Source organism: Notamacropus eugenii, chromosome 2 (genome assembly GCF_028372415.1).
Source record: "Notamacropus eugenii isolate mMacEug1 chromosome 2, mMacEug1.pri_v2, whole genome shotgun sequence".
Lineage (NCBI taxonomy): Eukaryota > Metazoa > Chordata > Mammalia > Diprotodontia > Macropodidae > Notamacropus > Notamacropus eugenii.
This window is the reverse complement of record NC_092873.1, coordinates 349,748,544-349,775,203: the sequence shown is the minus strand read 5'-3', so window position 1 is coordinate 349,775,203 and position 26,660 is coordinate 349,748,544. Positions and strand designations below refer to the sequence as shown.

Genomic DNA, 26,660 nt, shown 5'->3' with positions numbered 1-26,660 from the left:
CTTCCTTCCTTCCTTCCTTCCTTCCTCCCTCCCTCCCTCTCTTTCTTTCTTTCTTTTTCTTCCTTTCTTTCTTTTCCTTTCTTTCTTTCTTTCTTTCTTTCTTTCTTTCTTTCTTTCTTTCTTTCTTTCTTTCTTTCTTTCTTTCTTTCTTTCTTTCTTTCTTTCTTTCTTTCTTTCCTTCTTCCTATATCCTACTACTCCTGGTTATACCTCTTGGGATCCTCTTCTATAGGACAGCCTTATAAATGCTTGAAGAGATTTCTTCTATATCGCTCTCACCAGGCAAAGACAGGAAGCCCTTCTTTGAGTAAGAAGGAAACATACAATGAGTTTCTCCCAGGTTGGGAAAGGGTGGGCTTTTTCCCCCTACTCACAGTGAATATTTGTTTGACTCAAATTTAAGACAGGAAAAGACTTTAGAAATCATCTATGAGGGGTTCTTAAGTAGGAGTTTGTGAATTAAAAAAAAAACCTGATAACTGTATTTCAATATCTTTGGTTTCCTTTTGGAATCCTATGTATTTTATTTTATGTATTTACCAACATTCTTCTGAAAAGGAGGTCATACATTTCACCAGGTTGCCACAGGGGTCTATGGTATAAAAAAAAGGTTAAAGAACTGCTGAGGTGTTCAATCCCTTTATGTTACAAATGAAGAAAATGGGTCGCACAGAGGTTGAACAGTTTGTCTAAACAAGTATCAATGATTCAGTCATGCCTTTCTTCTGAAGTAAGGCCTGAAGCCCATGAAATTCAGAATTCCCATTTTGTTCTACTTGGCAATAGGGCTTTGAGTAGGAGAACTGGGAAGGGGTGGAGTCAGTGGGGAGTTCCTTTCCCAGGAAAGCCACCTGCCTGCCCTCCCTAGGTGCCCACAGGGCCTGATCCTTGAGGGCATCTGCCTGCTTTCATGGACTCATAGAATCTTAGATATAGAAGAAACCTTAGAGATGGTCTATTTTAATTCCCTTATATTATAGATAAGGAAACTGATGTCCAGACAAAGAAAGCGATGGGGGAGGGGGTAGGGAACTTTAATGAGCTGAGCCCTTGCTGGACATTCTGAAGTCTGGTCTGGCAGAACCTGATAGAGTCATACCTAAGTGTCCGACCCTGGGGGGCAGGGGAACCAAATGTAGGGCCAGATGGGAAGGAGCAGCTGCAGGGGTAGAGGAAAGGGGAAGAAGCCAGGGGAGCTACAATCTCGCAAGCTGCATCTGACTGTCCCAGCCAGACCCCTTGGCAGACAGCCCTACCTAGGGAGGGGTCAGTTGGGGACAAAAACAGCTGGTAAATATAGATGGGAGGAAAAGAAGCCAGGCAGCCACAGCCTTGTCCTGGGTGCTTTCTGCAGGAAGGGAGGGGAGGGTTGATGCAGGGGGAAGGAGGGCTGGGTTTGGAGGACATTGAACTGGTGTCCCTGCTCCCTAGTTCAGGAGAACAGGATGAGACACTGTCTAGCCGCTGTTGTAATCCTGGTTGCCAGAATTTACATCTCCTCTGCAAAATACACAGAGGTGAGACAGAGAGTCTTGGACCAAGAGTCAAGAGATACAGGTTCGAGTCCCAGCTTTGTCAGTGCCTTGCTGTGTAAATAACCTCAAGCTGATCATTTCCTTGCTTTTGTCCTTGATTTCCCCATCTGTAAAATGGAAGAGATACACTACACTATGGTCTTTAATGCCCTGCCTAGCTTTCCCATTCTATGAAATGTGGTTTAAAGAAAAGGAGGAGCCTGATTAAAAAAGGGATTAGGGCATCGAACTTGGAGACACAGTGGTTATGTCCTGGCTTTTTTCAACTGGTTCTCATTTCCTTCTCTGCTCTGGCTCCTTTCCTCACTCTCCCCAAGTTTTGAAGGCGGCTGCCTTAGACATCTGCTCTAGGCCTTCCCCAACACTAGAAGCAGGGTCGGACCTCAGCCCCCAAGTCCCACGTCCCAAGCATTCAGTGCTGTCTGCATTGGCACCCGTGTCCTAACAACCTGTGCTGAGCATTATTCAGAGGCAGTTAAAAGTTGATTTATTGGCAAAACAAATTTACAAGCAATGGGAGAGGATTTTTTGGTTTTTGTTGTTTTCTTTGGGCAATCCCCTCAATCACCTTTTCCCAGCAGTAGCAGGGAAAGGGGGATGGGAAGGACGAGGGCTCAGCTTCCAGGAATGGGAGCCAAGTGTATCATCACCATCCGCAGGTCACCATTTCTTTCTTCTGAGTCGCCCGTACCCCCAATGATAGGTTTTTCTGACTCTTCTTATATTTTCGTTTTGTAAAAAAATAGATTTGTCCCTCCCCACTTCCTGGGGGAATTCCTACCCTCTCCTCACCCAGTTCTTTGTCTCCCCAAATATTTGTGCTGAGGAGAAGGGGGTAGGTCCCTGATTCCCCAAATACTAAGGCTAAAATGTGACTACATCTCTTATAAAATGCACAATAAATTATAAATCCTACCTCCCCTTCACTATTCTTTCTGACCACCTATTACTAATCAAATTTTCTTTCTTCCCAAATGTCAAATCTTTGTTCCTTGCCCCCCTCCTCCCCCCATCTTCTACCCCCAACGCACACACACACACACACACACACACACATACACACACATACACTCTTACACACACACTCATTTAAATCTTATTGACTGAGGCTACTTGGAGGAGACTCAGTTGACTTTTTGCTAGAGTATGTGTAGGAAAGTGGTGAAATTATTCCAGATTCCTGCCCTGATCACTCCCTTCAACTCCCCCATTCCCAGACATGGAGCAAAGCCTTTTTATCACCAAGTTCATCAGATAGGATGGAGAGCCAGGAGTGGTGGGAAGGGTTGCAGAAGATTGGGGAAACAGGAGAGTGGGAAGGCTAAGATTCCCCCCTTACCCAACTCCTGTCTGATCCCAAGCCACACAGCTGGTGGCAGATTGTTAAGGTGTTCCACAGTGTATATAATTGGAGTCTGGCAATTAGAGTGGAGAGGTCTGGCCTGGTTCTTCCATTAACTAACTATATGTTTCTCTCCCTGAGCTTCAGTTTCCTTTAGGAAATGAGAGATTTGAATGAAATAATGTCTAAGGTCCCTTCCAATAGTCCATGTTTTTATAATGGTAGGAAGATGTGAGAGAGTGTATATCTCTGTGCGTATATATATCTCTGTGTGATGGTGATGTGTGTGTGTGTGTGTGTGTGTGTGTGTCTAAGGACGTGTGACTAAGGGAAACAAACTGAGGAATCCCAGGATTAAGAGTTGGAAGGAATCTTGGAGGATATCTAGTCTAATTCCCTCATTTTACAGATCAGGAAACTGAGGCCCAGAGAGATTCCCTGTTGTTCTTAATTCCTTAGGGTACAATATACAAGTAACAAAACAAAACAAACCTATAAATAACAGCTTTCTCTAGTGGTTCCTCTTCACCCCCTTCCATATCTTTAGCTCCCACCCTAGTAATAGGGCCCAAAGCGAATGCTTTGCCATCTCAGGATCCCCTGTTTACATACAGAGAAGGTATGGACTTCCCTAACACTGGAAGCAATGAAGGAGGTGTCCATGTCCTGATAGAGTAGGGGAGTATTTTGGGGGTGGTCTTGGATCCAGCTTCATCTTCTGGCTCACACTGGCATGGGTACTTCATCATACACATCTCTGCCTTCTTCTTCATCAAAGGTAACCTCAGCATCATCAGCATCAAGCTGAAATCAAGGGATGTGAGAGAGGGGAAAAAAGGGTCTTGAGGGTGGCCAGGTACTTGAGTCACAAGATTCCCTTCCACACTTCAGGTACTCTTCTCAAATCCCCTCCAAACAACACCCACCCAACCTCACATTGTTAAGATGCCCCACAGTGTCTAATTGGAGTCTGGCAATTATGGTGGAGAGAATTCTGGCCTAGTTCTTTCACCCATCCTCAGAAATAATAACTCACATGTCTATAGTACTTTGAAAAGTGCTTTTGTCACAATGACTCATTGAGGTAGGTAGTGAAAAAATTATCTTCATTTTACAATGGTAATTGAGCCTCAGAAGGATGACCTATTTATTCATGGTCAGAGTCCATGGGTGCAAAGCTGGTAAATACTGGAAGTGGGATTTGAACCCATGTGTCTTGACTCTACAGCCAATACTCTTAGACAGACTACACTGCTCTAGGAAGGAAGGAACTCAGAAACTCTTTCCTCCCCAACCCCCTACCTCCCCAATACAAGTTTGACCTGACTCTCCTCTCATCCGTTCCTCCCCTTACTGGGAAGGACCAGTAGAAGATATTTGAAGACTAGCCCCTCATCCTAACCTACACAGTCCCACTTACACATTGGAGCTCCAAGTTCCTAAAGATGAGAGGCAGCAGGAATCGGCGCAGGGGCACAGTGAGGATGAGGATAAAAGGCAGTGCCAGGGACGCAGGTGTCGACTTTACTACCCACAGCACCACCAGACAGATGATCTGGATGCCAGTGAACAGGTGCATACGCCAAGTCTTCACCTGGAAGAGTTTGGGGGGGTAAGAGGCTAGCTTAGTCAGGGCCCCGTAGACCCTTCCCCCAACACACTTGGTATCTTCCCTCATGCCACTTCCCTCTCCCCACCGCCAGTCATCTTTCCCCCTTCTTACCCGCTTGACATAAGGCACATCAGGGTGGTATTTAGGAGGCTTCAGGAGGAGCAGAGCTCTGTCAAAGAGCTGGATGCCACTCAGCGATGTGACTCCCATATACAGGAAAATGCCAAAAAGTACAGCCAGGGGGATCTTTGACAGAATGGGTTCCATGAAGATGGAGAGTCCTGATGAGGGGTGAGAGAATTGGAGAAGGGAGCTGCTGAGCAGGAGTATTGGACAGGGTATGGATTCAGGGTCTTTGAACATGACATACCAGACTTTTCCACTCGCCATTCCCTGTGCCTGAAATGTCCTCTCCTGTCCTCCTCCTTTCAGCTCCCACGTTATTTTTCAGTCATCTTCAGCTATGTCTGACTCTTTGTGACCCTTTTGGGGTTTTTTGGCAAAGGTACTGAAGTAGTTTGCTATTTCCTTCTCCAGCTCTTTTTACAGATGAGGAAACTGAGGCAAACAGGGTTAAGGGACTTGTCCAGGGTCACACAGCTAGTCAGTGTCTGAGGCCAGATTTGAATTCAGGAAGAGGAGTCTTCTTGACTTCAGACCTGGTGCTCTGAGTCACCTAGCTGCCCTGCTCACCTTCAAGACAGTCCAGAGGCTACTTTTCCTGGACTGTCTGCTGCTAATGCTTTCTTCTCTGAACTTATCTTCCATCTACCCTGAAGACATCTTGAATGTACCTAGACAGGTACGGTGTTGTATCCCTTATTACAATGTAAGCTTCTTGAGGATAGGGATGGTTTTTGTCTATCTTTGTGGCTGGCACAGTATATGGGCTTTGTAAATGTTTGTTGATTGACTGACTGATCTTCCTGGGTTTGGAGGAAGAAGGACAACCAGGTACCCAAATCCCAGGTGGCATAAAAACTGAGGCAGAGATCTATCTGATGTTTTTCCATGTAAAGTCAGGCTAACCTGACAGAGTTGGGACTTGGAGGAACAATAGGGGAGGAGAGAAAGAGGCTGGGGAGATGTCCCATCATTCCCCCTTTCCCCTACCTGGGTTCCTTAATCCCCCCCCCCCCCAATGCTTTCTCCCTCCTCTGAGTTTATCATAGACTTTACTGTCTACACCTTTTCTTTTGGTTTTATTACCCCACAGAATCAGCTGTCTTTTTGTGTGAGCCCTTTCTTTCTTCATGACCTCCTTGAGGTCAGGAGCCCCACCTGACAGGGTGTCCACTATAGTGTCAAGTCAGCGCAGTCAAGACAGAAGCAGAGAAGCATAGTATCTAAGAGCCAAGAGGGACTGTAGTACTCAGAAAAGTAGTCTGGTTTGGTGGTTAGCATCCTTTGGAATCAGGAAGACCAGGGTTTGAAGCTTGCCTCTGAAACGTAGAGCACCTTACTGTTGCACAAGGTGATGGTGGGGTTTAAATGAGATAATATGTGTAAAGTGCTTTTTGAATAGTAAATGCATTCTATATTAATCAGGTAGGGACTGAACTAGATAATAATAGTTAATATATTACTAAGCATATATGCTACATTTAATAAAATATCATGTAATATTTTAATAATATAATTTAACATTGTGTTTAATAATTTAATGTTTACTTAAATGCTTGTTTAATTTAATAATATAAAAGAATATTTAGTAATAGGCTAAATATCACAAAAATATTAAGTTCATAATGTGATAATATATATATATATATAAATATTATTATATCACAATATAATCAATATAATATATTAATAAATTATTATTTAGATGGGATATCTCCCTCAGATTATTATGTAGTTCAACCTCCTGATTTTACAGATAGAAACACTGAACCCAGAAAGGGGAAATGATTAACCTGAGCAAGTCAGTAGCGTAGCCAGAGCTGGAGCCTAGGTCTCACTATGTGTAATTCAGTTACTTGGTCAACAAGCAGTTATTAAATGCTACAACAAGCCAGGCACTGTGCTAAGGGCTTGGGATACAAAGAAAGGCAAATTCCGCGATTTCTGTATGGTTCCTTTATCAGACTATGCAGGAATTCTTGAATTGGTGGAATTATGGTAGGGATGGGGAGAAGAGTATTTGGGTAGAAACTGCAGGGAATTAGATATAGTAGGGGTTAAAGGGACAGGAGGGAACAGGGTTTAAGAGGAAGCTGCCCTCAGGGGATATTGCTCACCAACAAGCAGTGAGACCAGGAGTCCACTGAGTCTTTGTTCCTTCACCTCTTGGACTTGAGCCCGGTCACCGGCAGCGCTGGCCTTGCTCATGACAGTGAGGGCGTTGGCATGGGTCACGGTCCTCACAGTGGTAGCACTGAGCCAGGGCATCCCAAACAGGGCACCCACTCCTCCCATGCCCACGATTAGCAGCAAATCCAAATGAAAACCTGAGCCTTTGACCAATTTCCGCTCTGGCTTGCTGATGATAAGCCTGGAAGGGGAGTCAGGGAATGAATGTATGAGTGGAGGCCTTGAGCCTCTCCCCATAGCTCTGCTAGCCCCCTCTAACCCTGCCTCCTTCATCTCTCTGTTACTACTTTCCTTGTCTCCTGGCACCCTCCTTCCCTTTTTCCTGAGTCTCTGTCTTTGCATCTTTCTGGTCTCTCTGATTTCCTCTCTGGTCCCTTTGTGTCATTCTTTCTGTGCTGTGTGTCTGTCTGTCTGTCTTCCTCTTGGCCTTAGACATCACATCTAATAGCCCCAGTTCAGTCTAATTGGTCTAACTGGTCACAATCCTTTCATTCAAAAGAAAAAAATTAATTTCATTTTTTTCAATTAATAAATTTTTTTTTCTCTTTTTGGTTTTTCTCACCCAGGGGAAAAAAGAAAAAAAAATCCCAAATCCTGGTAACAAATATTCATAGTTAAACGAGACAAAGTCTTGCATTGGCCTTGTCCAAAAATATGTGTCTCATTCTTCCCCTTTAAGCCATCACCTTTCTGTCAGGAAGTGACCATGTCTGCATTTTACAGATGGGAAAATTGAAATGTCACAGGATTAGAGGCCACTAGGTGGCTCACTGGAGTTGAGAAGACCTCAATTGAATCCAGCCTCATGCCACTCACTAGCTAGCTGGGTGACTCTGGACAAATCACGTAACCTCAGTTTCCTCTTCTGTAAAATGAACATAGTAATAGCACCTACCTCCTAGGTTGTTGTGAGGATCAAGTGAGATCATATGCATAAAGTATTGTGAAAGCCTTAACATGCTCTAAAAATGTTAGCTATTACTTGTCATTCTCATAGCTCCAAAGAAGGAATGAACCTTGCACTCTTAGGCCATCTAGTCCATGGCCTAAGGAGATGGAGGAGCGGGAAAGGTAAGTGACTTATCCAAGAAACATGTTTTGCCCGATCTTCTACAATAAGTTAAGGGCAGAGATGTAAGGCTAGGATTCTTGGTCCAGGACCCTTAAGACTCCATTGTTGTTCCATTTTCCTCACTTTTGCTCTGTCATTTGTCAACCTTTCTTCACTAGCTTCCCTGCTACAGGTCAAACCTAGCCCCTGTCCCAGTCCTAACCCCTGCCCCAGCCCCTGTCCTTAGCTCATGGCTTCTGCCCCTGCTCCAGCCCCTACCCCTAGCTCATGGACTCTGCCCCTGACCCAGCCCCTACCCCTAGCTCATGGCCCCTGCCCCTGCCCCTGGCTCCTGCTCATACGTGGTAATCTGTGTCTCCAGGAAGATGAGAATAAAGACAAGCAGAGCTGGCACAGCAGAAGCAAACTTCATCCACATGGGGAAAGACTTGTACAAGCCCAGGGGGTGGATGAACCAGTCTCTGGCGGTTGGGTTAGAAATCGAAAAGCCTTTGGGCACTTTAAGTTTCTGTGGGAAGGGAGAAAGAGGGAAATCAAGGTTGCTGAGATGGTGGAATTAAGTTCCTCTATAGCTGAAAAGGGAGAGGAATTTGGTATCTTCTGAGGGGGCAGAGAACCCCGACCTTGGGGATCCACAAAGCAGGTGAGAGTCCTTGGGCAAAAAGGTCCCAGGGCTGCACTACTGGGGCCTTAAGAAGGAGGTTGTAGGAGACATTAAAGGAACTGAGGTAGAGGGAGTGGGGAGGAGAGGTTCTGGGTCAAGAGGAAATTCAGCAAAAAGGGTGTGTATTGCAGGGATGGATCTTGGAAGTCCTAAAACTGAGGAATTGGGGGGGAGGGGGGACATCCTGGGGAGCTGGAAGAGGCAATAGGAATGTAGTTTGTGGTGGGGTGTCTAATGAAGGCTTCTCAAATTCTAGTGGAATAAGGAGAGATATCTGAAGAAGATAAAGTCTTAGGGGGTGTATTAGGAAGGATGTTGGGGGAAAGAGCTCACCTGGGTATAGGTATCTTTAATGAATACATCTACCAAGACCATAAGGAAGATGGAAATGGGAACGCCAAAGTCTCCAATTACTCTTCGGAGCTATGGGGGTGGATGTATAGAAAGACTGTCAGAATTCAGACCTGTCAGGGCCAGACACCCCATTCTTTCCTATTTCATGTCTTTGTGGTATCTCTCTCTCTCTCTCTGTTTCTGTCTCTCTCTGTCTCTGTCTCTCTCTGTCTCTGTCTCTGTCTGTCTGTCTATCTCTGTCTCTGTCTCTGTCTCTCTCTCTCCCTCCTCTCTCTCTTTCTCTCCTGCCCCCCTACCATTTTCTGTTGATCAGCTGTTTTTATAGGTTCTTGCTACTTCTAGGGGTTCAGCCCTTCACACCATCCTTCCCCCTTTCCCAGTAGAAGCCCCAACACTCTCTCCCTCCACAAAGGTATTTTCCCTCCTCTGAGATTCTCTTCCTTTCGCCCCTCTCCTGGTTCCAGAGGCCTAGCAGTGGTAAGCCAGATCTGAAGGCAATGGGACCCCAAAGGGGTGAGGGTAAGGGCAGGGGGAATCAGATGGGCTGCGTTGGCAGGGATAGTGCAGAGGATGGGAGAATAAGAAGCAAAAAGCAGGGAAGGTGCTAGAATGGAGGAACAAATCTAGTTAAGGTAGATGGCAGAGCGGGAGGGATGACAGCTGGCAGGTGGTGAGGGGGCTGGGGCAGGAGCAGACCTTTCCAGGGAAGTAAGAGCTGTTCTTGAACTTGCGAAACATGATGGCAAAATAAAATGTCCCAGCCATGAGCACGAGGGAGAGGAGGGCAGTGTTGGGCAGGGCCTCCTGGGGCTGGGGGACCCAACTCACGTTGTAGTTATAGTTTCTCCTCAGTGGGTGTTCTTGGAATATCTGGAGTGAGGTGGAAAAGGGAAAAGAGAGGGCCTCAGCTTAGAATGTCTACCCCCTCCACTCCCATCTCCCTACCCTTCTTCCTTCAGCTTCTAGGCCTGCCCTGGGCTCCTTCCAGGCCCTCTATGCCCAACCCCTCTCCCCACATCCGTCCCTTGTTCCCGCTTTGGTCACCATGGTTATGGTGGGTCTCCTGGTTTCACAGCTCAGTTTTAGGGAGAGGGAAGATATTGCTGGGCACAGGGCTGGGGGAATCCTGGGTCCCACCTCCCCTCTCCCTCATTGTTAAGTTGTGAGGGGTGGGGTAGAGAGAGGGTGAAGCCTGTGAAGATGAAAGATGGGGGATGTAGCAAGAGGAGGGATCAGTTCAGAGAAGACTGGGCACCAGAAAGAGCCCACCCCAGCCAAAAAGGATATTCAGACAGCAGCAGAGACACCTGGACATCCAATCCCATTCTCCAGACAGCAATCTGGAGAGTGGAGATAGAGGCACCCAGGCACTCCATATGTCACAAGCCTGAGTTGAACAAAGAAACAGAATAGGAGGAAAACACAACAAAGGAAGGTAGTGACTCTCAAAAATGCCCCCAAATGCCAGGCTTTTGCTGGTATCTACACTGGAGAAGACTTTTGAGAGTCCCTTGGGTAGAAGGGGATCAAATCCATTAATACTTATAGACACAGGCAATTCATGGCAAGGTCAGATACTGAGGCTGAGGCTGAAATACTTTGGTCACATAATGAGAAGACAGGACTCACTGGAAAATACCCTGATGCTGGGAAAGACTGAAGGCAAAAAGAAAAGAGGATGACAGAGGATGAGATGGATAGATAGTGTCATGGAAACAATGAATATGAACTTGGACAGACTTTGAGAGATAGTGGAGGAGAGATGGGCCTGGCATGCTGTGGTCCATGGGGTCATGAAGAGTTGGACATGACTGAACAACAAAAACACGGTTAACAAACATTACTGTGTGCCAGGCATTAAAGTAAGCATTGGGGATTCAAGGAAAGACAAAAACTTGGCCCCTGTCTTCAGGGAGTTCATGTTCTAATGGGAGAGACTATATAGCTAAGCTGTGTATATATAAGATCTATATAGTATACATGGGAGGTCATCTCAGAGGAGATGACATCAGCAGGACTCTTGAAGAAAGATTTGAGCTGAAATCTTGATTTGTGGAATTTGAGCTGAAGCATGGATGATTTTAGTACAAAGGGAGATACCTGCCCACTCAGGGACAGGAGCCTCGAAGGCATGCACCCACACACAGAGAGAATGTGCTCAGCTATTCATCCAAGGGCATGTGGTGTCCCACAGCTTGGTGCAAAGATAGCCATGTACACAGGCAGTCATGCACCCACACACACATACAGAATGCCCTGACCTTGATGAGTTTGGAGAAGGTCTCATAGATGAAGATGAGAGAGATGAGGATGGAGAAGATCTCCTGGGTGTAGCGAGAGATGTAGCGCACCAAGAAACTTCCCTCAAAGGCCACCACCAGGAGCACCAGCAGCACCAGCCACAAGCCAATCCACACCCGGCCCACGATGTACTCGAAGTCATTGTTCTCACAGAACTGTGGGTAGAGACACAGAGATGGATCAGATAGGATGAGGGGGGAGGGGAAGGGAAGCACAGAGATGAGTGGGAGGATCGAGGGAAGAAGAAATGAATGGAAAGACTGGGGAAAGAAGAGCTGAGCGTCATGTGGGAGTCAGGCTGAAATGTGTGTAGACTCCATCAGAGAGAGATGAGGGGTGGCACATAGGTATAGGAAAGGGAATGGGGCAAGGTCATGGGTAAAGGGTATTCTTACCGTGAAGAAGGCCTCTTCAAAAACAAGCAGGGGTCCTGAGAAACCAAGCACAAGGAGAGGTTGGGCACCCAGCAGGGCAAAGAGGATGCCCTGCGCTGCTGTGGAGATGAGTAATTCCGATACCCCCATCATGTTCTGAGTTTTATCTCCTGAGGGCCAAAATCAGAAGTCAGATAGAAGTAGGAGTTAGATGAGGTCAACATGTCAAGGGGTCCACAGTTGCTAGGAATAAGTCAGAGGTCAGGGCTCTGAACCCTGATGGTGGTGTTGTTAGAGAGGACCCCTGGATGCAGGAAGACCAGGGTTGGATGGCACTGACCTAGGAGGCCACCAAAGGTGATGGCAGGTGAGAGGGCAGCAAAGTAGATGAAGACCACCGCTGCGAGGACCTGAGGGCTAAGCGCATCTGTGATGTCACTCAGGTACTTGGGGTACCGGCGCCGAGCATCCCGGGCCACACCCCCAAAGAAGTAGCCTGTCCGCTGTAAGGGATCATCCTGGCCCACTGGAACCCCATTCAAATCTGAAGAGAAAGGTGAGAGAGAATCTCATTCAGAGACACTTGTCTCTCTCCCTACTTCAGGTCCTCATTCTTTCTCCTCTGGTTCCCTGGAGGGGAGATGGGGCTAAGGTGGTGGGGTTGGCTGGGGTAAGAAGAGAGACCCAGGGGCTGAAGATACTGTGGAATGAGCTATCTAGCAGGATGTAGGGGGCCCTGGAGAGAAGGAGGAAATTGAAGAGTGGGGAGGGAGGTTCATAGGATTTAGAAGCTCAAAGAGACTTTGAGCATCCAACCCAAACCCCACATTTCACAGAGGTAAAGTGACTTGGTCACACAGGGAATTAGTGGGTCTCATTCCCGGGTTCTCTGATCCCAAAGTCAGTATTCTTGACTCCATCAGGTGAGGGGCAGAAGGACAGCGGTGTTTAGGGGTGACACTGAAGGGTAAATCTAGGAGTAGGAATAAGATCTCACAGTGCACACCTATCCCCTTGTAGAAGTCAGGATCAGGTTTAGAGGGGCTGAGCTTGTAACGTCTTCTAAGCAGTTCTTGCTGCATGGGTACCAGGGTACGCAAGGCTGACTCTGAGGGGGCATCTGTTGGAGGCAGTACCACACTACAGTCCAAGAAACCCTCCAGAGACTGAACTAGCTCCTTGCGGTCATGGGCTAGGTAGGCATCCATTCGGAACACCTGGAGAGGAAGGGAAGAGAGGTGAATATGGTATAGCCCCCCCTCCCCCCAGCAGGGGCCAAGCAGTCCCAGTTCCTGAGCTTCTGGCAGCTTAGAACTTTTTGAGTTAGCTCTCTCCTTGCCCCTAGGAGCAGGCTTTCTCCCAGATTTATAAGCTCACACATCTGGAGATGGATGAGACCTAACGGTCATCTGGTCTAAGCTCATTTTCTAGATAAAGAAGACCCAGAGAGGGAGAAATACTGATATGTAGAGAAATGCTATTCGAATCCAGAGAAAGAACTGCTATATAGGAGTATGTATGGAATAATTTTGCAAACATCGCCTGTTTGTGTCTAGGGGTAGCCATCTCTGGGGCAAGAGGAGAACGGGAAGGAAAAAGAGATTTGCACAATAACTCTGTTGTATATTTGCAGGCAATAGCAAGTAGTATATGATAGATTTGCAGTTTGAGAGGAAATCATCATCTTTCTTATTGTACTGTGTTATGGAAATGCTTGTTTTTTCCCCCTTGAACTGAAAATAAAATAAAAACCAAAAAACCCCAAAGATAAGGAAGGCCCAGAGAGGCTATGATATGCCCAGGTTCACACAGCTAGTAAACAGTGAAGACTGGGATTCCATTTCAGGTTCAGTGACACCAAGTGGAGGGGTTTTTCCGTTCCCCTCCACGTCCTGCCCTCCCCACCCCTGCAAGGGCCTCATTTTAGGACCAAGGAGGATATCAGAAGGAGCAGGAGAGGCTGAAGCAGACTGAACTAGGTTAAATCAGAATGTCGGGGTTCAAACCAACTGAACCAAGCTGATATAATCCATAAGGACTGAAGTAGGCCAGAACAGACCAGATCAAGGCCAAACCAGTCTAAACCACACAGATCTGGGCTGAACCAAGTCAAGCTGGGCCAAACCAGGCTATATTGTATCTGACTCCCATGCCTGGAATGTACGCACCTCTTACCTTGATCTGGAGGTTCCTTCCAAAATCAGTTCCAGGACCGCCTGCTACATAATGCCTTTACCTGATTCCTCCTCACTCCATCACCTTTGCATATGGTTATTTACATGTACCTATAAGTGTATGTGATGCCACCCTCATAGAATACAAATTTCTTGAGTGCGAGGACCCTTTCATCTTTGTCTCTATATCTCCAGGGCTTTGCACTGTGCCTGGCATACAGGTGCTTAGTATATATGCTTAGGGCAACCAGGTGGAGCAGTGGATAGAGTGCCTGATCTGGAGTCCTAAAGACATCTTCCTGAGTTCAGATATGATCTCAGACACTTATTTAGCTTTGTGACCCTGGGCAAGTCACTTAACTCTGTTTGCCTCAGTTTCCTCATCTGTAAAAAAATGAGGTGAAGGAAATGGCAAGCCACTCTAGCATCTTTGCCAAGAGAACCCCAAATGGGATCATGAAGAGTCATGAACACCAACAACATGTACTTGTTGATTGCTTGGTTGGTTGGATGGTTGGTTGGTTTATTGAACCAGGTCAAAGCAGAATAAAGCAGGCCACACCAAATGAAACCAAACTAGACTGAAATAGACTAAATTGGGTTGAATAGGTCAATTTTGATTAAACTAGATCCATTTTGGAAAGACTGGATTAAACAAGGCCAGCCAGGCTAATAATTACGCCTAATTGACCCCTTGGCTTTAGCTCTCCCCACAAATCCTTCTAATGTTCTCCAGGAATGCACACCTACCCTCTCAGACATTAAGGTGGCAGCAGCCCGGCCAAGTTGGGTGTAGTCAACGTGGGGCATCTCAGGTCCTAAGAGCACCAAGAGGAAACGGACAGGCACTGGGAGTTCTACTGCTTCCAGATGGGCTTTCTCCTGAAGCCTCACAAAACCCAGGATGGGACGTTCCAGGAAAGAGGCACGACCTGAGGGATGAGAGGAGAGGAGGAGTTAGAAGCCAGGCGAGGCAGCAATTTGTTTTCTTTGTGGGAATGAAGAGGCACAGGATTGACTGGCTGGGGTAGGATTTAGGGACAGAGGAGGGCTTGTGACAAGGAGAGTGGAAGGCAGTAGGGAAGAGATAGGATAAAGAGATAGGAAATCCAGTGCTATGTAGCTGGCAGAGAGGAGGCTGAATATGGGGCCTGGGGTGGGGCCAGAATGGGGGCAAAGAAGCTGGGAGGAGACACAACTCACCCACTAATACCAGTACGGCTTCTGAATCAGGAGGGATCTTCTCCAGGATGTGAGATGTCATTGGCTGGTCTGAGGAACCCTCTCCCTGCTAAGAGGGAAGGGATGATGACAGGGGGCTCTGAGCTATATTTAATATCTTTTCCCTCTAGGCCTCCTCACTACCTTGCCCTCCCCAAATTATTGTGTCATCTGGATATCCTGGACTTCTGGAAATCTGAACTTCTAGTCTCTCCCCAAAGTATTTCCTTTTCCTCCACTCCCTCCAGCTCAAAATCTTAGGCCCCAGGATCCTCTGACCTCCTTGGTTCTCCAGTTCTTTCTGTTGGTCCTCTCCCCAGCCATACCTGCTCACAGTAGATCTGGTTCTCCAGGGAGGGGTGTTGGGCCAGCAGAGGCTGAGAGGGTTTTCCTGACCGGTTTAGCACAGCAGGTTTCACACCTTCCAGAGCCTCCAACTCTCCCTCATGGCTAAGGAAGACATAGAGGAGGTCAGGAGCTAAATGGGGACTGGGACAAGTGAGCTACTCCCTGGAATTTCCACAATAAATGAATGAGTGAGTGAATGAATGAAAAGGATGAATGATAAAGCATTTATTGAGTACATACTCTACTCTAGGCCCTGTGTTAAGAGGCTTTGCTGTGGCAACCCTGAGATAGGATATCCTGGTGATCAAATCAGAGCAGTGTATTTGGTACAGTAGGAAGAGAATTAGAAGCATCAGAAAATCTGGGTTCAAATCCTGGCTCTTCTATTTACAACTTAATAGGGCAAGTCCATTTGTCTGGGCCTTAGTTTCTTCCTCTATAAAATGAGAGTGGATATGTGTATAACTATATGACCTCTGAGGTCCTCTGCAGCTCTGAAGAATATGATTTGAAGAGGGGGCACAGATTATTTCTCCACCATGAAGTGATGGAGATAGTACTGTCTGGAGGCAGAGGGATAGATGAATAACTTTTTGAGGTTCCTGACCCCCTTAAAGTCAGCTTATTCTAGAGAAAGTTCTGGATGGTGCTATCTGTACCCTCTAAAATTTCCATGCTCAGGGTAGCTGACTGGTCCAGTGGATAGAACACTGGCCCTGAAGTCAGAAGGACCTCAGTTCAAATCAGGCCATGGACACGTACTAGCTGTATGACACTGGGCAAGTCACTTAACCTTGATTGCCTCCAAACAAACAAATAAAAAAATAAAATAAAATTTCCATGCTAGAAGTACTGTCCAGGTTGAGGCTTCCATCTAGGTAAGCAAGAGAGGAACTGGGGTTGAGAAGAAGCGCCTTGAGGGTGCTATCAGGGCTTTCCTAATTTTCTACCCTGAGGCAGAGCTCTGATAGATTTGCTCTAGTTACAGATCAGGCTTCTAGTGCCAGGAAGATGCATGTGTAAATATGTATGTGGTGGAGAGGGGTAAGGTTACCTGTGTTTCATCAGGAGGGCCCTGAGCAGCTCATCCCGGTCCTGGGGCCTCACTTGATCTTCATAGATGAATTGGTCTAGAAGGCTGTTGACAATCCCAGGCAGGGTAGTCTCAGACAGGTCCAGCATCATAGTGCCTAGCAAACAGCATGGCAGGATCAGAATGGAAGTGGGGGACAGGGACACTAATCAAACTAAGAGGGGCTCTCCTCTCTCTCTTTAGCAGTTAAGAAAAGGCCTGCCCTGACTTCACCTGTATAATGGGTATCATTGTGTATCATATCACCTTTTTTCAGTTGGGGAGACTGGAGGGAGGAAGAGAATTTGGAACCCAAAACAACAAAAGAATGCTAAAAACAAACAGATAAAAAGAAAATGCCTTTGCTTCCATCTCCTCAACATCCCCCTGTGGAGATCACCAAGCACCACCTTGATGGGCCTTGCAAAAGGGCAATCAGCATTCCTAGGAGAGCTGGCTATGAACAGGAGAAGCAGTTCTCAGCGGAAGTGGAATCAGAACCCAGCACCCCTGCTCACCCTTTTTAAACATTTTCTGTAGCTCCAAGAGGCTCCAGAAGGTTAAGCAAGAAATGTGAGGGCGACCCCAGCCCCCAGCCTCAGCCCGGTTCTCTTCCATTCGAACCCAACGTGCAGCCTCCATCCATCGAAGCTCCTGGTTTTTACCATCCATCACCAGCTCCTGCAGCTCCACATAGACCTAATAGGAATCCGGGATAGTAGGCAGGTTAGAGAGAGCAGACAATGGGGCCGTGGCAGGTCCTGGGCTTGTGGTAAATAAAAATTGGGGGTAACGGGTTCTAGAGTTAGGAAGGGCAGGCATGAGGAAAGGTGGGCATTAAAAGAAAATGAGAAATATAAATCTAAGGAGGCTTGAAGTGAGGAGGGGGGATGCTACCTGGACTGGGTAAAGAAGAAGGAATGAAGTAGGGGAAATATCTGTGGAGGGGAAATATCCCCTGCTTCTATTCATCTGCTTATTCTCAAGGTCACTGTTCAGTCAAGGAATGAACCTGGGTCTTTCTCTCATCATTGAAGGAACTCAAAGATTCTTGAAGCAAAAGGGATTTCCTATATCATCTTCCTATCCTGAGCCAGAGGGGCATTGGGGCTGTTATCAAGAAAAGCGCTGGGTGATAAAATTGAATTCAAAATAAATATAAAAGTATAAAATAAATTTTTAAAAAAGAATAAATAAAAAAATAAAATAAAATTTAATTTAATTAAGAATAATATTGGGTAGACACAAGAGAGCCTGATAGAGGGAAGGAGAAAGAATGAAGTGTAGATGAAAGAGGATCTGGGATTGGGGAAATCAGGATTGGGATAAAAGGAGGAGTCAGAAGAGATCAGGGGCTTCATTCCCTGCCTCCATGTGTCCAAGTCTGCCGGTAGAATGAGTGTATTTGTGTATATGTCAGACTGTGAGTGAGACCCATTAAGAGTGAAAATGTATGTACTCCTGTGTGTCTGGCTGTGTGTGTGTGTATGTGTGTGTGTGTGTGTACACAATAGCTGTGTCTTCTTTCCCTTTCTTGAACTTCCTTTCCCTGGGTACCCCAAGGTGAGGGTTGGGGGAGCCCAGCAGTGCTGGGTCCAAAGCCAAGAGCCAGCTTTCTTAACTGGACAGGACTGGAAGAAGATCAACTATTGTAACAAGTGGGTGATTGCACCTAAGCTAGAAAGGAAAAGAAGGGACAAAATTCTCCTAGCCTTGGTCCATTCCTGTTCTGGGTGGGGGAGATGCAGGCAGCTTGATTCTGGCCAGGGAGAGGAAGGAAGCCCTTGGATCTTAATCAGAACCGATGTAGAAGCTTCCTATCTATGCCTGAAGGTGCTCTGGGCTTGCTGGCCTGTTCTCCATTCCGAGGGTTCCCTCTCTTCCTCTGCCAGCCTCTTGGAAGAGGGAAAGGAAAGGAGCATGTGTTTGTTTCCTCTCTCCTTCTGCCTCTTCCCCCTCCCTCTCTCCTCTTCTACTCTCCTTCCCTCCTGCTCTCTTCTCCTTCCTTTCTTCTCTCCTCTCTCCTTCCTCCCTGCCCCTCCCCTTTTATTCCGTCTCTCTGAAGGATCTTCTCTCCTTCTCTACCTGTTTCTTTTCCTCATATACCTGTCTGGGGATTTCAGGGGTCTCATCTTCCCCTTCCACTCACATGTTCTCTCTTTTATTTTTCCTTTTTCTGCTTTTCTGGGATAGGAGAGGAAAACAGGTGTTTTTTCCCCCTCCTCTGTCACCTCATGATGGGAAAGAATGTGTGGAGCTCCTACCCCAAAGGGGCTGGGAAAACCCCTCATGCTGGTACTGCTCACCTCGTGGGTGCCTGGGTCTGATGTGGTCTGATAGTCTGCGACTGTTGGCTGCTCTTCGTGATCTAAAGACAACAAAGGTAAGTAGATTTTGCTCACCAAGTCAGGCAGAGTCCCAGGCCTCTTACAGTTAGAAGATGCCTTCTGGATCCTTCACTCTGCTGCTCTGCCCAGCAACCAAAGAGTTTAGAAAACACCTTACCCACTTTTCCACTGCAACGCCTACGTGATGGACTTTTGTTTGGGGACCCAGGACAGTCATTAATACTTAAATCCCTACATGTTGCCAAACTGATATCTATGAGGGACATGCACTGGAGATGCCCAGTTCTCAGACCAAGGTGCCAGGATTCCGATTTTGGACCGAAGAGGTAGATAATCTAAGATGCTTAGAGATCACTGAACAGTCACTATCACAGTGACTTTGACTGTAGGCCCCCCCTTTCTTGGTATTTGACCAGATGCTAAGTCTTCCTGACACACATACTTCCTGCCCTTTTGACCTTCTATTCCCCCTACCCCTTACTCAACCTAAGACCTGCTTCTTACCGCCTTCTGCATCAAGCTCTGGGAACCACAGGACCAGTTCCTTATATTCTGTCCCCATTCCCCCTCCCCCCCAAAGGACCCCACTTACTTAATGGGGCCCTTTGTCTTTACTAAAAATTGCTGGCACTTAAGTTTTATTGACAGTAAACAGGTACCTGCCCTGCACTCCCCACTTGGAACCTTGGCTAAGCAGAGGGTGTGGTTGAGGATGCTGGATCTCTATGCCCTTGACAATTTCCCTTTCCCCTCCTCCTTCCCCCTCCCCCCCTCATCAAAGGTTGGGTGTGTGTGTGGCAAGAGTAGAGGGCAAATTATTCCCTCCAGTGAACATAAGGGTACACTGCCCTAACCTTTCCCTCCCTTCTAGTCTCCCACACTGATGACACCCCTAAGAGACAGATGCTAGGATTCTCTAGCTCCCAGTTCCGGGTGCAGGCCTCAATGCCCAGGTTAGAAGCCATCATTGGACAGGCAAAGATGGCAGATAGACTCATATCCATATTCCTTAGCCCACAGTGAGGCCATCATACTTGCTCATCTTAGGTAGGAAAGAGGCTGTTGCATCCCTGGGGCTGCCCTCTCACACACCTAAAAACCCACGGGTGACTCACTCTCTCCCTAATAGCCCCCTGTCCTCCTTCCCCCTCATGTGTGGTCATTGCAAACAAAGTTCTGTTTACCCTTCAATCAATCTCAATTAGGGGTGGGGGGGAGTGGTCACTGAAGGTTAGGGGAAGGAGGATAGGGGAGGAGGTGGGATGAGAAACATATTCTCCATGTGTGGTGCTACCATAGTATCCAGTTGCACTGAGCAGAAGGGAGTGGAGAATGAGTAGCAGTTGGAGTTGGAGGGAGGTCAGATATTCAAGCATGGGGGTGACTCACCTGGTAGGGCCTCCATAATCTCCTGTGGAGGAGGGGCCCCAGGGTCATCATAGTCGTCAATCTCCAGCCTCTCCTCCAATACCAATTCATCTATCTGCCAATAAGAGTTTGGGGGAATACAGTGAGCATCACTTCTTTTCTGGTGCTTCTTCCAAATTCCCACCACAGAAATCTGGGGTCCCAGCCAAAGGTCCTCTGAGCCAATTAGGGACATAGGATCTGGGGGGATGGATGGATGAGTAGAAAGGACCCACCTGTGGTTCCTCCATGGTATGGTTCTAGGTGTTCAAGTCTCTAGTGTCACCTTTGGCCCCAGCATACCCTGTGCAAGGGGTACCTATTAAGGGAAATAGTCTCAAGGTGAGTAGGATCATCTTCCAATTGACTACTTTTCTCCCCCTACCCCGATCAAAAAAGTGGCTGCATACATACAGAGGCATTTGGATGAATCTTAGAGTCAAAGGTGATAGACAGGGAGTTGGAAAGGGCAGGTCCCATGTGTTCACAGAGGTCTATTTTTTACTTCCTTAAGGGTGGAGGAGGGTGTCATGGAACTGGGATCCTGGGTGATCACCACACAAGTCCTAAGACTGTAGGAGTGAGTGCCCTTATTCCAGGGTTTGTGTCACCATGGGCATCAATTCATATCAATCCATCAGAGTTGGAAGGGACTTCAGATCGTCTAACCCCTTAAACCCCTAATTTCACAGAGGAGGAAACTGAGGCCCATAAAGAACAAATGATGTCCAAATTCATAGTAAATTAGTGGTAGAGCCAGAGCTAGAAAATGAGTCTAGGGCTTGACTCTGCCAAGTTCCAGACCTCAGTTTTTTCCATCCTCATTCTGGGGGTCTGGGAAGGAGTGCTTATCTGAAAAGAAACCCTTTTATTTGGATGCTGAGAGATGGATAAGAGAAATCTAGAAACTGGATAATAGATACCAGTTTGGGGAAATGCCAGGGTGGGGTCAGAGGAGAACAGCAAAGGATGGGGTCAGCAGAACTTGACTTTGTCTACCTACTCCAAAGATAGGGTCAAAGGAAACAGAATGAAATTACTGATACATTAGAGATTAAGGTGAGACCATTTCATATCCAATTCACAAGTATATATTGAGTGTAAATTAAGAGTGTGACATTAGTTCTGGGCACCATGGAGAAGGTAAAGTAGGATCTATAGTTTCTGCCCACAAAGAGCTTACAGACTCTTTAGAGAGACAGGACACAAAAAAATATCTAAGGATGAGTTACACAATAGTATAAGAAGCTCAGTATGGGACCAAGTGCCAAATGGATAACAAAGGAAGAGAGCTATGTTTCCCTGGGCTGGGGAATGTGGAACAAGCAGGCCCTTGAAGGTTGGATGGCAGCTGGGTCAAGACATTCCTGATGAGAGTACAAACTTAGGGAGCAAAAGTGTGGAAGTGGGACAACGTCAAACTGAAGTTCGGGACTGTGTCAGTACAGGGCAAGTAATGAACAAATCAAGAATTCAAGAGGCACTTTCTAAACTGGGAAGAAGAGATGGTAGGGTTGATAATACATCCTCCCCTTTTCCCCACCTTCCCCCACTTAGGCTGAGGAAACTAGAAGGCTAGAAGAAAGGACAAGAAATCTTAGAAAGGTTCTAGATCTTGGAAACTGGTTTAAGGACTATGTTTTGGGACTTCTCATTAGGGAATCCTCTGCAGAGAGATTTGTGCAATGACCCACATAACCCATGGGTCATCAGCTTGTAATTTTCCAAATAGCTCAAAGAATCACAACACAAACTTCTTTTTTTCTCTTTTTTTCCCCATCTCTTCCTCTCATTTGTTCTTTTACTTTCCTTATGACCTCCCTTTCTCCATTCTCCATTTTCTTTTCTCTTCTTTCTCCTTTCTTTTTTTACATCCTTTGCTTGTACTTCAGACTAGCTAGTGGCACCCACCAGTCTAGTTCAATCCCCCTGGGGGCCCAAGGAAAGAGAGATCACTAGTCACCTGGGAGACTCTGGGCTGTGGTGTGGCTGCTTCCTAAGGGTTCAGTGTGATCTTTGGCAAGTCACTTCATCTATTTCTGCCCTATTTTCAAATCCGTAATATAGAGACAATCCCCACCCTGCCCTATTGATCTCCTAAGGCTGGTGGAAGGATGATAATACTCAAGCTTATCTACAATTGGGATATGCAGCATGAGAGAGTTGATAGAAGGCCTGGTTGTCTTGATGTCAGGAAGACTCGAGTTAAGTCTTGTCTCGCTTAACTTCTTGGTGCCTCCATGGAATAAATTACAGACAGTTGCAAATAAATACTGAGTTGATGAGAATTAACGACCTATATCACTAGAATGAGTTTCTACCTCAAGAGGAGTTCCATCACCCAGACATAATGATAGGTCCTGACCAAAAAAAATATTTCCGCTTGATTAACGAAGCACTGTCCCCACAACACCATTGTGAGGTAGGTAGTTCAACTGTTACCCTATTTTTCAGAGGAGGAAACTGAGTTTTAAGGAGATGAAATGATTTACTCAAGGTCATTCAGTCTCTGAGAGGGAGTCAAGCCCAGGTCTCCTGACTCAAAGTCCAATGCTCTTTCCACTGAATGCTTTTTGTTTGGAGGTAGCTCAATGGAGAAAACACTGAACTTTGAAGTCAGGAAGACTTAAGCTTGAATCTTAAGCCTCAGACACTATCTACTCTAAGCAAGTCCTTTACTTCTCAGCCTCAATTTCCCTTTGTGTAAAATGAGGATAGCAACTACTTCATAGATTTATGGTGAAGATTAAATGCGCTATTATATGTAACTCTGAAACCCTTAAAATGCTATCTATAAAAGCTAGCAATTTTTTTGGAGAGTGGCAGCTTCTCATCCAGTGAGGCATAACCAAACATCTCTATCCAGATGCAGGATGTGGAGATGATGTCCAGGACAATGGTGATCTTGAAGGACTGACTTCACTCCTGGGTGCATCCCTTTTATCTTGACAATATTCCCCTGTCATGGCCTTGGGCTCCACATTAGAAACTTCCCAGGGTGGCAATGTTCCTCCATAAATGATCACCCTTTACTCCCACTGTTTGTCCCTCCCTGCCCCCAACACACATTCTGGGTCCCACTAACATTGTTTTTTCCAAATTTAATCAGAGCAATGTGATGAGTGGAAAGATTTTGGACAGCGGGATAAGAAGACATGCATTTTAATTCTGGCTGTGCTTGCAGCTGGGTCCTTTCTTTCTTAGGGACTTACTTTCCTCCTCTAACACAAGGAGCATGGTTGGATGGAATGATTAATAAGATTCCTTCTAGCTCTGATATGCTGTGAGTCTGAGAGGAGAAGGGAAACTTTTCCGCAGCTCTGGCCTCGGGCTCACATCCCCTAGAACGAGATTGCCTCTCCTCCCTATCTCGCCTATCCTGCCACACGCCACTGGGGCCCCCTTGTTGCTCTTATGGAGATAAGGTGCCTCCCAGCTTCTATCATTGCCCTATTCCTGTCAATACCCCTGCCCCACCCCACTGCTCCTAGACAGTCAGACCCACAGGGCCAAGCCAGATAAGAGGAGGAGCCTGAGGTTTTCAGGGCCTGTTGATACTGAAAAGTATACTTACCTACCTCTCTAGGTAAGGGTGGGAAGTGCTTTAGCAGGTGTGAACAATGAAAGGGAGGGAATATGACAAGGGATCCCCTTTTCCAGGGGAAGCAATATGGCACAATGGAAAGAGCACTGCATTTGGAGTCACAGGCTTTGGGTTCAAATCTAATAGTATCTTTGTGACTTTAGGCAAGTTGCTTAACCTATCTGGGCCTCAGTTTCCTCATCTATGAAATGGAGTGTAGGGAGATGGATTAGATAATCTCTAATGTCCCTTCCATCTCTAAATCATGATAGAAATTCTTAACCTTTTTTGTGTGTCCTGGACCCTTTGGCAAGCTGGTGAAACCTATGGATCTCTTCTCAGAAGAATATTTTTCAATGCATACAATAAAACACACAAGATTGCAAAGGAAACTATATTAAAGTACAGTTATCAAAATATTTTTAAAAGCAAATTAGGTCCCAGTTTAAGAGCTCCCAATAAAGTGGATAGGGTAATGAACTTAGACTCAGGAAAGTTCAGATACTGTCTTAGAAGCTATCTGTGTGACTCTGGATAAGTTACTTCCTATAGGCCTTAGCATCTTCCTTTGTAAAATAAGGAGAATAGTTTCTAAGGTTCCTTCCAATTCCAAACCTATGATCTTATGATGTTATAATGATTCTTTCTAGAGAAGCCTGCCTTGAACACTCAGGGATGTTCCAGTATCCCAGCCCGAGACTTGGTCATGCAGAGACCCTCATCTCATTTCATGGACCCATTCCCATTATAGTTAATCTGAATGAAGAGACTTGAGATCATACTTGGGGCTGCCAAGAATAGTTTTCCCTCCATAAGTCCTCTCCCTCAGGGCATGTGAGGGACTCCAGGCTCCCTCCCTAGATGAGCCCAAGGATAGGGACAGCACCAGCTGATGACTTTTTCAAGAGAGTAGAGCTAAATGTAACTGGGAAATAAGATGTACAAACAATGAAGTATAGAAATCTATTTTTCCCTATAGGAAAATAGAGGGGAGGGGAATGAAAAAGGGGGTGATAGAAGGGAGAACAAATTGGGGGGAGGGGTGAATGAGGTGCATGCTGTCCTGGGGTGGACGGTGGGGAGAGATGGGGAAAAAATTTGGAATTCAAATTCTTGTGGAAGTGAATGTTGAAAACTGATAAATAAATAAATTATATATTTAAATAGAAAATAGAAAAAAAAAGTAAACTCCCCAGAAGCAGCTGCATGTGAAAGAACATAGAAGCCCACTGGAGGTGATCTTTGCTCCCCAAAGCCTATTGGAGAGACTAGTGTCACCTTGAGAGAGAAATGCTGGAGGAGAGGGAGGTGGGGCAGGACTACCAACCTAGGAGAATCCTATTGGAGGCAGAAAGACTATTGAATGGTGTCTCAAGCGTGGTTGCCGTGCCCTAGGATGAGGGGAGATAGCAAATTTGGAGAGTTCTCACAGTCCCCTCTTCTTCTATGTGCACCCTACAATTTCAATGCTCCGTACTTCTAGTTTTCCTCTTCCCTGGTACCACTCAATCTTAGATCCATGTAGGTATCGAGGCATGGAGGTATTATTGGCCTTGATGGTTTGATGTCTCCCCCATCTCTCCTTGGGATCCAAAATCAGGCAGGGGAATCTTATGCTTGCTAGAAATCAAGTCAGACATGCCAAGACATGGATTCTGACCCAGAACCATTAGAAACCCTTTGGGACCAGTGGTGACATGGTACCCCTACCCTTTCCCACCTCCTTCCCCACTTTACTTACCTGCTATTTTGCTGGCTAGGTTCCTTTGGTGAGATCTTGGGGTGCCAGGTGTCCGTTCAGACTAGATGAATCTCACACCCTCTCCGACAGTACCTGGCCTTCTGTCCTGTGCCCTTGGGACAGCTCACAAACCCCTGACTCATGCCCCCGCCTCCTAATCTGCCCGCCCATGGGCCCTGGGCGCCCTTTTTCTCCACCTCCCCACCCCACCCCACTTCAGTCCAATGCCCAGTAAACAGAGTTATCATGGACCCACATCTGGACAGCTGTCTACCCCACCCTTGGTTCCTGCAGCCCCCAAAGCTGATCATAACTTCCCACATCCTAGGTTTCCGCAAACTCTGTATCCTAGATCTCCCTCTTACGGTGGTGTTTTGGTTCTGAAATCACAAAGATTCCTCTGACAGTCTCTACAAACCCTATACAAATCTCTACATCGCCTTGATCATCTTCTCACCTCCCTCTTCTATGCCACATCCTGTGTGCTATGCTCTTCTTGCTATCAATTCATTCATTGTCCTTCCCTCTTCCATGGTCTTTTCCTTTAGCTCTTTTCCCAACAGTCCTGACCCTTCTCAAGGTCATCTGAGTGCCTGGTCCCTCGAAGTTGGAGGTTGTGAGAGTCAAGTGTCTGGGAAGCAATTTTACTTTCCCTTAATTCCTGCCTCTCCTCTTACGGAGTGCTCAGTCTTCAAACCCTGGGAGTTCAGCTGGTCTCCGAGTGCACTTAGGACATTGTTGGCACTCAATCAACTCAAGAAACAGTGACAAAAAACAGCCACAATACATCCCAACCCACCCGGCTGACAATGCCGGCTATGTCTGTGTGGGACAGGCCTCCACTGTCAGGTATCTTGTCACTGTCTCCCCAGCCCAGTCGGTTGACATTCCTGGGGCCCCCACTGTACCCACAGGCATCCAAGAGCTGCCCAATGCAGCCCCCCCCATACAACACAATATCACGTTTGCATTTTCATTTGAATATACCTACACATGCTTTACTTTTCTCTATACTCTGCTTGGTGTCTGAAGTTCACTTCTACCCTTTGGGAAGGACATAGCTGGGACAGGGGCTTTCTTTAGTCCCTAGTTTCATTTAGTGTTTACCTCCACCCCCACAGTCCCCAGAGAAGTACTGGCAGATCCAGAGACAGAGACACAGAGGGAGACAGAGAAGTTAGCTTTGTCTCTGACTTTAT

The 26,660-nt window shown here is 46.5% G+C and overlaps 1 protein-coding gene across 3 annotated transcripts; it reads right to left on the bottom strand.

The window, feature by feature from the left end:
- Window positions 1-623: 623 nt before the first annotated feature.
- Window positions 624-25,607, bottom strand: SLC4A1 (solute carrier family 4 member 1 (Diego blood group)). 3 transcript variants are annotated; one of them, XM_072646034.1, is made up of 20 exons: window positions 25,462-25,607; window positions 20,374-20,456; window positions 20,120-20,213; window positions 18,689-18,750; window positions 16,901-17,081; window positions 16,365-16,500; window positions 15,289-15,412; window positions 14,945-15,032; window positions 14,492-14,673; window positions 12,574-12,784; window positions 11,908-12,111; window positions 11,589-11,737; window positions 11,154-11,348; window positions 9,589-9,762; window positions 8,872-8,961; window positions 8,216-8,382; window positions 6,730-6,983; window positions 4,601-4,770; window positions 4,298-4,471; window positions 624-3,681 (listed from the first exon to the last, which is right to left on the bottom strand). In XM_072646034.1, exons 2-20 carry the CDS (start codon window positions 20,386-20,388, stop codon window positions 3,601-3,603), a joined length of 2,751 nt encoding a protein of 916 aa, XP_072502135.1. In that variant the 5' UTR covers window positions 20,389-20,456; window positions 25,462-25,607; the 3' UTR covers window positions 624-3,600. The 3 variants fall into 3 exon arrangements, with proteins under 3 accessions (XP_072502135.1, XP_072502137.1, XP_072502136.1); XM_072646036.1 differs by having other exon boundaries at window positions 14,945-15,029; XM_072646035.1 differs by lacking the exons at window positions 20,120-20,213; window positions 20,374-20,456; window positions 25,462-25,607 and adding an exon at window positions 18,888-19,239.
- Between the last annotated feature and the right edge of the window lie 1,053 nt (window positions 25,608-26,660).

Coding starts and splice junctions, on each gene's coding strand:
- SLC4A1 (XM_072646034.1), bottom strand. Junction 6,984..8,215: donor CTGGAGACACAGATTACCAC/GTATGAGCAGGA, acceptor CTCCCCTTCCAG/GCTTATCATCAGCAAGCCAG. Junction 4,472..4,600: donor ATGTGCCTTATGTCAAGCGG/GTAAGAAGGGGG, acceptor AAACTCTTCCAG/GTGAAGACTTGGCGTATGCA.